At 41.7% G+C, this 15,655-nt stretch overlaps 1 protein-coding gene across 1 annotated transcript in view; it reads left to right on the top strand.

The window, feature by feature from the left end:
• The first annotated feature begins 1,362 nt into the window (after positions 1 to 1,362).
• Positions 1,363 to 15,655, top strand: part of ehd1b (EH-domain containing 1b) — a 31,205-nt gene continuing 16,912 nt past the window's right edge. The window contains exons 1-2 of the mRNA XM_023987968.2: positions 1,363 to 2,212; positions 8,275 to 8,372. Coding sequence (XP_023843736.1) covers positions 1,824 to 2,212; positions 8,275 to 8,372 — 487 coding nt within the window. The 5' untranslated portion in view covers positions 1,363 to 1,823. The remainder of the gene's footprint in view (positions 2,213 to 8,274; positions 8,373 to 15,655) is intronic.

Below are 15,655 nucleotides of genomic sequence, written 5' to 3'. Positions count from 1 at the left end.
TTAAGCATTCAGAAAAAACTGTAAATGCAGAGCTAAAGTCCACAAACAATATCCTTGCATTCGTCTTTGGGTTATTGAGGTGTTTGAGAATGTAGTGTAGGCCCATGCTGATAGCGTCCTCCACAGACCTGTTAGTTCTGTAGGCAAACTGCAGTGGGCCGAGAGGGGTGTCAGTAATGGTTTTGAGATTTTCCCCATAGGAATGGATGAACAAACCAGAGATAACTCATTTGTGTTTTTTAGGACTGGCGAGCCCTATCACAGATGATCCATCATATTGATCACATGCTCTAGTGGCCGCTCTAAGGATGAAAATAAATATCTTCAAAAATGGAAGGCAGTTGGGAGGAAGCAAGATCAGGTGGGACCATTCTAGCCAATGAGAGTGCAGATCCATTGTGAACTCTGACATGTATTTTTAACATGTATTTAACTAGGCAAGTCAGTTAAGAACAAATTCTTATTTACAATGACAGCCTACCCTGGCCAAACTCTAACCCGAACGAAGCTGGGCCAATTGTGCACTGCCCTTTGGGACTCCCAATCATGGCCAGTTGTGATACCAGGATCGAACCAGGGTCTGTAATGACACCTCTAGCACAGAGATGCAGTGCCTTAGACCACTGCGCCACGATATAAAGTATTTTTTTCTGAAAGTGGCCGGGATGTCACGTGTCCGTGCTACTTATAACTTCTATTCGATCAAATAAACCACACGTTGCAAATAAGCCATTCCATTTTTGTTAACCAAATTCGACACTCTCGTTGACCTCCATACAAAAACTCATCGCTAGGTGAGTGGAAAAAACGCCACCTGCTGGAGAAGACAGATTTTGGGCCCAATTATAACTCGCGCTTTGCCTTTTACTCTGCTATACAGGCGTCATACTGAATCGATTCAATCATGCTGAGCCGCAAGACACCGGTCTATGGCCAGTAAGGTGAACGGGCAAAAGTGGTGAGGGAGGAATGCCTTTATCAAATCTAACAGTAATCTGCACCGCTCGGCCATGTTGTCAACAAGGCAGCATGGTGCATTGGCCAGAAACATACATCTCTTTTACATAAAATATATGTTTACATTTTAAAACTAGTTTTCATTGGGAATGCAGATAAAGCGTTTTTATCAAAAGCAATCACGTTTGCATGTTAAAACACAGAATTCTACTCATTACTCATCGTGCATAATGACATCACTTTTGGTTTGAGTCGACTTCGCCGTGGACTTTGAACGGGGCACCTGGCTCACGCCTTTTCCAAAACCCTTAGCCCTTTTCCAAAACGAATGCAATCAACTTTCACCCTGTGCAAAACACGCCTATCCTGGAGCCCGGGCAATATTAATCGAATCCCCTCACTGTTACACGCTTTTTGACGTTCCGCTAGGGAGGGCTCGAGACCTGACTGGAGAAGCACGGTTGTCTGACAAGAGACGGTTTCTTGGTCTGCTGCTAGCCTTGCGGTTTGAGTTCCAGAGTTAGAGCAAACGTGTTTGATAGCTTCATTAATCTATTGTAAAAGTAAATAGCTTCGACCAGAAAAACCGTCTGTTAATTTGCACAAACTGTGGTAGCTAGCCGAAACCCTCAGACCGTTATCACATTATTCTGAGTGAAGAGGAGACACTGAGCGAGCTAGCTATTAAAGACACTTAGAAAGCTAACCGGCTGGCTGGCTAGCAAATTTACTAATTCAAACTTTCTACCTCATCGGGGACAAACACAGGACCGTTATCCAGCGATATAAACAGCTGTACTTCATTGAACAACTACCGTTGCATTGAGATAACAAGTACATCTGCAATATTTGCGAATTCGGGCACCATGTTTAAAAGGGATGGCAAGAAGGACCCAGAACTATTCCAAAATGTCTCTGAAGGGCTGAAAAAACTGTACAGGACCAAACTCTTTCCATTGGAAGACACCTACCGCTTCCACGATTTCCATTCACCCGCTTTGGAAGATGCCGACTTTGACAACAAGCCTATGGTGCTCTTGGTTGGCCAATACTCTACAGGTAAAACCACATTTATCCGGCATCTAATGGAGCAAGATTTCCCCGGCATGCGGATAGGGCCCGAACCGACCACCGACTCCTTCATAGCGGTCATGCATGGAGAACAGGAGGGGCTGATCCCAGGCAACGCTCTAGTAGTTGACCCCAAGAAACCCTTCAGAAAACTCAACGCTTTTGGCAACGCTTTTCTTAACCGGTGAGTCCCAGTCCAGTGTAACCTACTTAGCGAAATACTAGTTTATTTGGACAGCTAACTGGGAATATTTTATGAATTCCCCCAGCCAGGGAATTAAAAAGATGGCCTGAGCTAGCACTTTTGGTGGATAGCTAACGTTAGCTAGCTCTTCTCTAATGATTCTCATATTTGCTCGAGAATCATCGGATAATCATTTAACTTTTTTTTTCTCTCCATATATTCATATTTGGTATCTTATTCATTCTTATCCTCGGTTCAGTGTGTGACAGTATGGAGGGGAGTGTGTGTTTGTGTTGAACGTTGAAGCCCATGTCCTTTGACTGAGACTGATCGAGTTAACAAGTTTACTACCTGAACAAAATACCCCCCTCCCCTCCTATCTATGCTTTCATAATACTCTCACACAGAGCTGTCATGGGAGTATGACGAATATTATTAAGGTCGTCTCTTAAAAAGTGAAATGGGGTGTGGTCAATAGGTCCATCCTGTTTTGACATCACCTTGCAATCAACTTCTGTACATTAATGCAAGAGCTGGCATAGCTTATGTAAGAAATGAGAATCAACTCTGATAGTAGCTAGACTATTACCCTTACTCTGACTGAGAGAAAATGTGTGATCTATTAATTACACTGTATGTATTGTAAGTATGATAATTGTATTGCAGAATGTCTCCTCCCCTCAGAGGACCCATCGACACAGCCTCTGTCCTGGTACAAGCTGCGGAAGCGGCTGTCGGGTTTGATCAATTATTAACTGGTGCTGCTTTCATTGTTACATTGATTCCCACATTCATGCAGAATACCTGGACAGACAGGGTAGAGTAGTACTTTACTAATCCCAATTTTGGACATTATTTTATCACTTCAGCATCAAATTGGTTAAATTACAAAGACCGGACCCGTATCAGTGAAAAAAAGGCATGATAAAACACCTGCATGTTAATAGCCAATAAATATGTAGTCTATCCTCCTGGGAAACTGCAACAAGTCATTAGAGGCCTCATAAATTTGTAATTTACACAACAATTCTACAATGTTGTATCCTGACCAACTATTGTTTTATTTAATGTATAACTGATATCAGAAACATACTCATAATCTTTACAGTGGATTGTCAGTTATGGACCTTTTGCTTCACTAAAACTATGCTAAATCATGACCATTGCTCTGTGAATCATTTCACTTGCAACAGTCTATGGCGATTCCATGCCAGTGGGAGTGGAAAATATTTTTGGAATCTCGGATTGATCCAGCAATTCTCACAGTTCCTCCCATGAGGTTTCTATGTTTGACATGCATTTTAACATTTGTATCACAAACAATTTTTGAGGAAATCATGATGGAAGTGGCCCTTTTTTAGACCTATACATTCAAATCAAATTGTATTTTTCACATGCGCCGAATACAACACCTTTATCATATGTGAACCGTATATGATACAGACAACATCTTGGTGTCATACTACTTATAGTGTGCGCTAATTTATGGAGTACGTCTAGATGATGAAATACACCTTTTCGCATTCATTTATTCAACATAAAAAATATGAATGTCAACTCAAATGGTTTATAGCTAGGTGGTGACAGATTTTCAGGCGATTATTAAAAAATCCACATATAGAACATTTGTATTTTCCCACCAGTTGTGCGTTTCCACCAAAACGATAATAAAATAAATCACGTCCCTGAACCAACACTTGCACTTGACTCCCCTCTACTGATAGTTTTGCCACAAACCGTTGCGTTAAAATGGCAAATGTGCCTACTCTGGACTGGTCTTGGCACTTGTGCTCTAGCCAACAGCTCGCAGATACAGTGGGTAGGCTAGTCTACATGATGAGAATATTTTTCTGTCGAAGGGTTGTCAAGCATTGATCATCATGTCAACAGAATAAGACTCACCTCCATTTTCTCACATAATTAAATATATTAGTTAGGTTACACATTGAGCTGTGCTACTGTAGCTACATTTTGTGACTACCTGGACTGTGTGCATCACTTTATCCTGCATTCCAGTAGTGCATATGGAAAATAACGTTTTTGGGTGGCAGTTGAAAAGCAGATGTAGGCTTATCTTTTGCTTTGTGTAAAATGTTTTTATATATATATATTATACTCACACACTCTCATGGATTTTGAAATATGAGAACAGAAAGACTGTACAACCCCAACCCCCTTACTTAAAATTGCCTTTGAAAGTTGAGGTGGATGTGTCATGTCACATGTCAGTGTTTTTAGCACTGTGTTCAGAACAACTCTATTTTCAATCAGTTGTGCTTTTCCCTTGGGCGTGACCCAAGTTGACACTAGCCTGCCACTTGAGGAATGGGATCCTCTGTATTGAATGTCGTCATGTGGAGGGAGTGGGGACTGGGGTTTTAACAGTAAGAGGGAGTGGTGATGCTCTCCTGGGGAAGCGCTGATAAAAAGCTACAATATCGGTACTTACCAGCTGAGTTTATACTTAGCTCTATGCGACTGTTACCCCCTGCCCTGAAACATTTGGCTCGTTAATTCACTATTTTAGTGCAGGGGTTCTTAAACTCTTTCTGTGTCTGTGGACTGGTCAGGCTTTCTGAGCAGAAAGGCCAGAGTCAGACACTTACTTCAGCTTTGCCTTGGCAGAAAGAACTCGGGTACTGAATCAGCCGTTTCTCCTTCAAACAATAGGCAGCTCATTGACCCGTAACGTGTTTCCTTTCTCTCTTGGCAATCATGCACAGCACTGTTATCCATAACCTTGCCGTTCTAGCCAGCCCCACTCTGCTGCATCTCTCAACCCCTAAACCCCCTAACAGTACTCCAGATGCATGATGAACCTGTCAGGGTGGTGTATGCTGCTGCTGTCAATGCCTCCCAGAGCCCCCTTTCTGTTTTTGAGTTTACAGCTCACACACAGACCACGTCCGTTGACAACCGAGCCAAGGGAACGCCAGGAATTCGGGATGAGAGTAGATGTGGGAAAAAAATTGCGGGAGCGGAGACTCTGAGGAAGAGACCCAACATAAATGGGGCTGGGGAAAATCTAAGGGAAACATCCATGAAGGGTGGGTGTGTCGTGACGATAAGGGCTGCCTCTGGCTGAGTGATATGTGGAGGGTTGCAATTGAGGGGTTAGTGTTTTTCTTTTTTTAATGTTATTTAATTTTATGACTGCAACCGGCAAGTATGTTTTAGGATTGGGTGATGGTGGCTGTGTGAGCGACATGGAGTGGTTTAGTCAGGAGTTATGCATACGCATCCAGATACACTGAGGAAACTTTTTCCATGATCAGATGAGGTAAGGGGTTAGAAAGATAAGACCTCTGCCATAATAAGGGAATTCCTGCCACTCTGTCACATTGAGGGGAGGGGAAAGCAATAATCGCTTTTTCCAGTATGCTCTGCTTTTTGCCATTACTCTCATTTCTAAGAAAATTAGCTCATGTACAGGTTCACTATATCATTCCACTGAAGGCCCTTCACACAAGACTCTACTACATTTGAATTGCCTGACAGCGGATAGATAAGTCTATCTCGTCTTGTAAATGTCTAGTTTGCCAACTAAATGTACTGACTGCCTCTGAGGGTGGATGAAAAATGAAAGCTGCTTCAAGTACATGGTGTTCAAATAATCATGCAGGAGTCATGTGTTTATTGTTCTCCGGTGTTAAGGCCTAGCTAGCTGCCCAACATTTCCACAAGTGATTTTGTTGAGCTCTTTCTCTAAATAGTTTTATAACAGAGTGGACAAAGTGTGTGGGTGTGCTCATTGTATTGAGTGTAGCATATGGTTTTGTGCCTTGATTTGGAGGGTCTCCAAAAACAATAGTCAGTCTATTTCTAGAGGAGCTGGACAGCTCAGATACAGCTCTTCATCTATTGTCTTGTAAGATGTCGGAGGATGTAGGTTTGCATCAAAGCTCAGTTCCAGTAATTTACTTGTCATCAGAACTTATAAATAAGCATAAATTAGATCAAATGTGTTGATAATGTGAATGGAAAAACAGGATCAACTAAACTATATATAAACGAGGGAATGTTTATTGGTTGCTCAGGGGGTAGAGGGGAATTCAGATGTGTGGAATAAATTTGACTAGTTGTGGAGAATACTGGAGATTAAGAAAAGGTCAGGAGTATGCGCTACATGCCAAACAGGTGCGGTTAGATTACAATATCATTTTTCTGAACATTGTAAACACAAAATAAATTATAAGCATACCAGAATTTTTTGTTTTTGTAAAGCCTTTATTACAGAAAAAAGTTGCATTAATTTGTGAATTCAATTTCTGAAGTGGAACGGTTTAGGCCTATTTATTGTTTACGTTAATTATTCAATGGTTGCCTTATTTTTTTTAAACTAAAATGCTTGATTGCATTTCAAACTGACTTGTGTGATGACATGAACAAATAATTGATTGATACAGTAGCCTATATAAGTATTGAGATATAGGCCTAAGTTACGGTATTAAAACTAAACAGGATGCGCTCTACAGCTCGATGGTGATTACACTAAGCCTGCTAATGATAATGACATTACTTATTATAACGATTGATGATGACAATAATAAGACAAATTTGTGAAATTGTTTATACGACGTGTTGTTTTTTTTCTCCCCTCATCAATCCACACACCACCACATAATGACTAGGCAATTTTTGCAAATGTATTAAAAATATAAAACACACATTTACACAAGTATTCAGACCCTTTGCTATGAGACTTGAAATTGAGCTCAGGTGCATCCTGTTTCCATTGATCATTCTTGATGTTTCTACAACTTGATTGGAGTGCACCTGTGGTAAATTCAAATGATTGGACATGATTTGGAAAGGATCACACCTGTCTATATAAGGTCCCACAGTTGATAGTGCATGTCAGAGCAAAAACCAAGCCATGAGTTCGAAGGAGTTGTGCGTAGAGCTCTGAGACAAGATTGTGTTGAGGCACAGAACTGGGGAAGGGTACCAAAACATTTCTGCAGCATTGAAGGTCCCCAAGAACACAGTGGCCTCCATTCTTAAATGGAAGAAGTTTGGAACCACCAAGGCTCTTCCTAGAGCTGGCCGCCCGGCCAAACTGGGCAATCGAGGGAGAAGGGCCTTGGTCAGGGAGGTGACCAAGAACCTGATGGTCACTCTGACAGAGCTCTAGAATTACACTGTGGAGAGCTTGAGAAAATCTGCAGAGAAGAATGGGAGAAACTCCCCAAATACAGGTGTGCCAAGCTTGTAGCGTCGTACCCAAGGAGACTCGAGGCTGTAATCGTTGCCAAAGGTGCTTCAACATAGTACTGAGTAAAAGGTCTGAATACTTATGTAAATGTGATATTTCTTTTTAAATATATTAGAAAAAATGCATAAACTTGTTTTTTCTTTGTCATTATGGGGTATTGTGTGTAGGTTGGGGGGGGGACAATTCAATCCATTTTAGAATAAGACTGTTAACGTAACAAAATGTGGAAAATGTCAAGGTCTGAATACTTTCAATGCACTGTATATATGGATGATTTATAAAGCCAGGCACTTAACATTTTAGGGTATTGATTATAGACATAAGTTGGTTTCCACTCACTGTTCTTAGACAATTAAGGCAAGGGCAGTTTTCTCGTCTCCTAACTCTTTGTTGGTGACTCCGCCGCATGGTTCTCAACACCAATATGCTTGTTAACTTTGCTATTATGCACATACCAGCATGGTCTAGGAAGGTGCCAATTCAACAGCGCAATTATGTTTCAGAACCGCGGACAGCTACCACTATCCAACACGGGAGAACGCGCATTTGTTATAGAATAATATAATTTTATTTGTGTTGCACCATTCTTACATAATATAACTATACAATTTCAGTAGCATGTCTTAGACTAATAGATCACATCACTAATGTGCCATCCCCACGGCATTCACAATGGATTAGTCCACTCAGACAGGCACCAATCAAACAGGTGTCAGGTACACCATGATTTTAGTAAAACATTATTGCAACTGCTCGACTGAAGAAATGCTGGTCGACCAAACAATCAACCATTCAACTAAATGGGGTCTGCCCTACTACATATCAACGCTCTGCATCTTTCTCCCAGGTTTGTGTGTGCTCAGATGCCCAACGCTGTATTGGAGAGCATCAGCATCATCGACACCCCAGGAATCCTGTCTGGAGAGAAGCAAAGGCTCAGCAGAGGTTGGTGCTTTACCTCCTATTTTTCATTATTTTACCCCATCTTTCTTCACTTTCTGCATTCTTCTCTCTCCCCCCTCTCAATGACTGTCCTTTATTCCTCTCCCCCCTCTCAATGACTGTCCTTTATTCCTCTCCCTTGTTCATTTCCTCTCCTGCTCTCCATCTTATCTGTCCATATTCTGTCTCATGTTTTTTTTTATTTTTTTTTGTGCCTTTGAGAATGCAGATTCATACTGTTGGCATTTCGGACACACCCGTAGTGAAGCAGAGGAATGAAATTGAATACGTTGCATTACCAGAGCATAACACAGCATGTATTTTTAGCCGTCCTGTTTATATTACTGCAGAACAGCCTACACTGATTTCTAGGCTGAATTCCTGTGTGTGTGATCTGCGTCAGAAGACTACTACCTCCTATATATGGTCCTAGGGCAAGTGCATTGGGTGGAGATATAGCCTAGTGGTTTTGTTCAGGAAACAATTGTTCACCTTTTTGTTTAGAATGTAGGGTGTTAAGCGGTGTTACCTTCCTGTTGGGAGTGTGTGTGTGCTGCAGAAGAGAGGATGTCAGAACCTCTCCACGACCCTGCCCCCCTCATGTTGAACACAGTGACAGAATGTGTGTGAGTGCCATCCCACTCCAAGATAAATGTCCTGATAGAGAGGAAGGCCACCAGGGGCCAGGAAACGGTGGGAGCCTCAGAGGGAAAGGGCTGGAGGATGGATGGTTAGGGCAAAACACTGACTCCTGGGCAGGATGACGGGGAGAGTTGCTAGTTTAACTCAATGTTGAGCCTGGAACTTTTTGACTTCATCCAAAGCATACATTGAGTTCTAGGTATGTGTTTTTACACACACTTTCAGGGATGGGCAAAAGACTAGGCTTGTGGGTGCCCTAGAGCATGTGTTTGTGAGTCTCCCCTTTCCAGCTACACCCTGACTGGTTCACCCTTCACTTTTCAACTTGGTGCGAGCACTTTCACATGTTCTACCCTGGTTAAATAAAATAAATATCCTGGTCCTTACACCTTAGCAGATTAGTCACCTTGGGTGTGAGGATGCTAGCATGGTCACTCCAGGGTAAAACAGCCTCCTGGGGATAGAAAGGAGATGCAGTGGTAGGTAGAAGGTGAGAAAACGGAGGCTTTTATAGTTGGTCTTTTACTAAAACCTTGGTGGTATAAAAGTAGACTTGTCACGTTTCATGAACTCTTTGATGTTGAGTGCTGAAGGCAGGAGATCGAATGAGTGTTTGAAGTCCAGCGGAATTGATGAGTGGAATGATGGTGTGCTGTACCATCCTTGACTTTAGGTGGGGGAGTCAGGGACTGGGACATTGCAACAGGGCTTTCATGCACTTACTGGAGAGAGTATTGAACACCTCAGTACCCACGAGTCACATGAGCACCATGGTGAAGTAAAATTGGGCAGGCCAGAATGGATTTGAATTCACAGTCTGACAGTATATTGAACCAGGGTTGATGAAACTGGGGTTACAACAGTTTGTAGAGTGCTTATTGTGGTCAGAATACATTTTTCATTAGGCAATAGTGGGGCCAGTTGCTACAATGGGGAAGCCCTGCTACAATCATTAGTCACTGATGGAAAATAGGAGGTTGTTAGTTGTATTTTCCCCAAGCTGTCCTCTTATCTCTCTATAACATACATACTACACAGACACGGGCTAAAACACACATAGGAAACACGCATAGGAAACACACACACACACACACACACACTCATAGGAAACCCACACCGTAGTCAATCCAGGGTCACTGCAGTACACTTCCCCATTGTCCCTGTGACTGTGGCACATGTCCAAATTGAACGCTGTCAGTCCATCTCCCTTCACAAATTCTCTCATCCCACTCCAAACTACTTTCCCTTTCATCCTTTTGTTTTCATTTTCATTGAATAACTCTGTTAACAGACTGGCTTTGTTGGCCATTATTTCTTTACCCAAACCTAGCTGAAATTCCAGATGTCTGATTAAAACTATGCTACAGCATCCATTTAGTGACCATTACTTTCCACCTTTCAGAATGAATACGTTTGTAGGGTCAACAGTTTGTATTAAATGTATAATTTATCACTCACATGCTCATTTCTGTCCGATAAGCACCAACGATGTGCTACATTGTTGTAGCATTTCTGACAATGCTAACATCTTTTCAGACACATCTGAGTTCTAAAACTGGACCAAAGCAATTGAGTTGCGCATTAACAGTGCAAGTAACTAGTTAACACCAGTCGGATGAGAGGCAAGCTACACGCAAAGGAATCTAACTATTTTGCTATGGCAGGTTTTTCACATGGCTGAAGTCATTTGTGTAAACTGTTGGTCTTTGACACTTGCGCGTAATAAGCACAAATAGCATAGCAAACGTCCTTGGCTTATATTGCCAGTTGGCTAGCCAACTAACTTTAGCCAGTAACGTTAGCTAGCACCAAGGCTGTAATGTTAGCTGAATGGACGGATCATGCACCGGCACAGTACAGCTATCCCGCATTCTTCCACAAACAAATCACAGTTCCTAGTCAATGCGCAACTTCGGGAAACTGCCACGCATTATACATGCAATGGTTAAAACAAAGTTCAATCAGTACTGAGTGAATGAAGAACAAGTGTCCTGTCATCACCAGACTGTCAATTTTAAATAGTGTCAAGATAATGCGTTCATGACAGGGTTTGTAGTGTAATGTAGTGTTTTAGATGGTAGACAGCAAACCGGATGTCATTGTTTTCAATGCGAGCATAATGGTAAATGCCTTTGAGGTCAGCCACCACGGTAGACGGGGCTTGCCGCCAGAGTTCAAATGTTTCCACTTTTGCCGTTTGCCATAGTGTTGTTTTCTACCGGATGTTGATTGGTTTGTTTACTGAAAGAACCATAGCAATGCATACTGGCTTGCCTTTGACGTCAGTCTTTCATGCTTTCTTATTCCACTATGCCGACTGGTATGTTTTTACATCCTAAGGCTAAATGCAGCATAACACGGAACCCAAACCGACTGCGCGTGTGCGCCATCGTGCATAAATGTATTTTGTCCCCTCACACCAAACGCGATCACGACACGCAGGTTAAAATATCAAAACAAACTCTGAACCAATTATATTAATTTGGGGACAGGTCGAAAGCATTAAACATGTATGGCAATTTAGCTAGCTTGCACTTGCTGGCTAATTTGTCCTATTTAGCTAGCTTGCTGTTGCTAGCTGATTTGTCCTGGGATATAAACATTGAGTTGTTATTTTACGTGAAATGCACAAGGTCCTCTACTCCGACAATTAATCCACACATAAAACGGTCAACTGACTCGTTTTTAGTCATCTCTCCTTTTTCCAGGGTTTTTCTTCTCTTGACTTTATAATGCAATTGGCAACTTTCACAAATTAGGTGCATTACCGCCACTGACCTCATTCGTCTTTCAGTCACCCACGTGGGTATAACCAATGAGGATATGGGAGAGGCAGGACTTACAGCGTGATATGCGTCAGAACTAGAACTGACTTCAGATTTAGCCCTTGGCAATGCAGACGCTCGTTGGCGCGCATAATAATTGAATAACATAGATTTCAAAATTTATTTTGCAACGCTCGCACATACGATGCAGTCAGCCTGTAAGCGTTAACGTTACAGCCATGGAATCTGAAGGGTTGCCACAAAGTCAAAATTGGTTATTGTAAAAATTCATAAATATTAGCTTTTTGGTTTTAATTTATGGTTGGGGCTAGACATAAGGTAACCTGTGTGGTTAGGTTTAAAATCAGATTTTAAGATGCGAAATGGTAGAAATAGGCAGGGTTTTAACCATTTCTCTTTCATGTATTGTTTTGACACCCCAGTCCCAACAAGCGCACACACACGTATGTTGTGTGCTTATTAGGTGGCTCTTCAGAGCATTGCTGAGTTGCAATGGACAGGGACTGTGGTGTGTGTGTGTGTGTACTAGTGCGCGTGTCTTGCCAATAGTGTGTGTTTGCGGCCCGCAATTCAGACCTCGAGCATCCCATTGGGTTCCTGATATCTAACTAGCTAGCACAGTGTCCTTTGCTCCTGCATGCTAACCATCTGCAAAGTACGCTGTCTACTGGTGTGCGAGCTAGCTAACAATTCCGCCTGCTGTGTACTGAAGTCCTACTTATCTAGCTAGCAACCAGTGTCCTTCGCTAACGCCTACCAAACACCTGCCTTCGCCGTCGTTCACAGAACTGCAGGAAAACAGTGTCCGACAAGCTGGGGTGAAGGACACTGTCTACTGTTGTCCTAGCTAGCTACCAACCAGCGTTGTTGCCCCCACCTTTTCTTCTGTGGAGTTTATCGGCAGTTGGCATCCAGCGTTATGGTGAGTTGCCATCTACTTTACTGGAGTGCTCCCACCTGTGTACCGGAGTCCTAGCTTAAAAAATGACCAATAGAAGTATAAAAAATGCCCAGATGCACTCCACCCCTACGGTACATCCCAGGGACACACTGTTTAGTGGCAGGGTAGTGGATTGTGTTCCCTGAAATGCGTACACCAGCTGATTGATGGAGCATAAGGCCCTCAATGCACTAGTTTATCCTCTGGAACATCCAGCTCCTACGCTGTGCGATATCAGAGAAGACCACCGTTGTCCCGGGAAACCTTTGGATGACCAAATCCGTGCATCTGCCACACCAGTGCCGTCCCCTAGATGTATCCCAAGTCGTTTCCATCGAGGGGGGTGACTAGGATGTCATGGCGAAGTAGCACAGGCACTCTGCTGGCGCAGTACACAGAGCGGGTTGTGCCACTTCATGCCTTGCTCTCCGAGCCACCTAATGTGACCGTCAATAATGTATGTAAATGGTTGATGGGTAGGCTACATATTGATTATTTTTATTTTCCAGGAGCTTGCTCGATTTGTCTTTTTTTCCAGTTAACTCCATATTGGCTTAAATGGGTTTCTGTTTTTTTGCATCCCTCTGAAAAATCTGCTATTTTAATATTAAATAAATATTAATTACTACGCTTTCTGTTGCCATTTGTCATTGTGTATTTTTACTTATGTATTTCTGTGCTATAATGTAATCACCTTCCAATGTAAAACCATGGATATTCAAAGCAAAAACATTTTTAAGTGAGAAGTACGCATCAGTCTTAAACGAAATAGGAAATTCACATGAGCACCACAATGCCTACTCCACCCATGCTCTACCAAGGTTTTCCAGCACACAGCTTTGACCTCCTACAGCAGCTTTGTTGGTCTATTGTACTTCAAACAATGTGTATGCAGGTTGCTTAGGATTCAAACCTACTTAAACAGCCTAATTCTTCAGTGGAATAACTTTAGTGTCCTGCTATTAAAATGTTTATAAATTGGGTGGTTCAAACCCTCAATGATTGTCTGAAAGTCATGGTGTATTTACTGTTCTAATTACCTTGGTAACCAGTTTATAAAAGCAATAAGGCACTTCCGGGGTTTGTGGGATATGGCCAATATACCATGGCTAATGGCTCTATCCAGGCACTCCGCTTTGCGTAGTGCATAGGAACAGCCATATACCACACCCCTCCGTGCCTTAATGCTTAAATATACACGGAGTCAACAAAACAAAAAAACTTAATATTGAGTTGCACCCCTGTTTTTAATAAATTAGTAAACATTTCTAAACATTTTTATGCTTTGTCATTATGGGGTATTGTGTGTAAATTGAAACCATTTTAGAATAAGGCTGTAACTTAATGTGGAAAGTCAAGGGGTCTGAATACTTTCCAAATGCACTGTATATAGATGTCCTAGCCTACCCCTTTCCGGTAATGAATTCAATGCAGTATTAGCTTTAACTTCTTACGGCTGAAATCCCATTAACGGGATCGATTTGACAACAACCAGTGAAAATGCAGGGCGCCAAATTCAAACAACAAATCTCATAATTAAAATTCCTCAAACATACAAGTATTATACACCATTTTAAAGATAAACTTGTTGTTAATCCCACCACAGTGTCCGGTTTCAAAAAGGCTTTACGGCGAAAGCATACCATGCGATTCTGTTAGGTCAGTGCCTAGTCACAAAAAACACAGCCATTTTTCCAGCCAAAGAGAAGTCACAAAAAGCAGAAATAGAGAAAATTAATCACTAACCTTTGATCTTCATCAGATGGCACTCATAGGACTTCATGTTACACAATACATGTATGTTTTGTTAAAGTTCATATTTATATCCAAAAATCTCAGTTTACATTGGCGCGTTATGTTCAGTAATGTTTTACTTCCAAAACATCCGGTGATTTTGCAGAGAGCCACCTCAATTTACAGAAATACTCATCATAAATGTTGATGAAAATACAAGTGTTATGCATGGAATTAAAAATATACTTCTCCTTAATGCAACTGCAGTGTCAGATTTCAAAAAAGCTTTACAGTGAAAGCACACCATGGAATAATCTGAGTACAGCGCTCAGCCACCAAAACAAGCCTTAAAGATACCCGCCATGTTGTGGAGTCAACAGAAGTCAGAAATAGCATTATAAATATTCACTTACCTTTGATCTTCTTCATCGGAATGCACTCCCAGGAATCCCAGTTCCACAAATGTTTGTTTTGTTCGATAAAGTCCATTTATGTCGAAATACCTCCTTTTTGTTTGCGCGTTTAGTTCACAAATTCACAAGGCGCAGGCACTTAGTCCAGACAAAGTCAAAACAGTTCCATTACAGTTTGTAGAAACATGTCAAACGATGTATAGAATCAGTCTTTAGGATGTTTTTATCATAAATCTTTAATAATATTCCAACCGGACAATTCCTTTGTCTTTAGAAATGAAAGGGAACGCAGCTTGCTCTTGGTTGCTCGCGTGACTTAGCTCATGGCATTCTGCCAGACCCCTTAGTCAAACAGCTCTTATTCGCTCCCCCTTCACAGTAGAAGCCTGAAACAAGGTTCTAAAGACTGGTGACGTCTAGTGGAAGTAGGAAGTGCAATCAGACCAAATTTACACTATCTTGGATAGGCATATACTTGAAAATCTACAAACCTCAGATTTCCCACTTTCTGGTTGGATTTCTTCCCAGGTTTTTGCCTGCCATATGAGTTCTGTTATACTCAGACATCATTCAAACAGTTTTAGAAACTTCAGAGTGTTTTCTATCCAAATATACTAATAATATGCATATCTTAGCTTCTGGGCCTGAGTAGCAGGCAGTTTACTCTGGGCACGCTTTTCATCTGAATGTGAAAATAGCTCCCCCAGCCATAAGAAGTTAATTATGGGTTATGCATAATAAGCTTAACTTATATCCTCTCTCTTGTGCAAG

The sequence above is a fragment of the Salvelinus sp. IW2-2015 genome, linkage group LG5 (genome assembly GCF_002910315.2).
Source record: "Salvelinus sp. IW2-2015 linkage group LG5, ASM291031v2, whole genome shotgun sequence".
Classification (NCBI taxonomy): domain Eukaryota; kingdom Metazoa; phylum Chordata; class Actinopteri; order Salmoniformes; family Salmonidae; genus Salvelinus; species Salvelinus sp. IW2-2015.
Note: the sequence above shows the minus strand (reverse complement) of the source record. Positions and strands in the feature narration are given on the sequence as shown.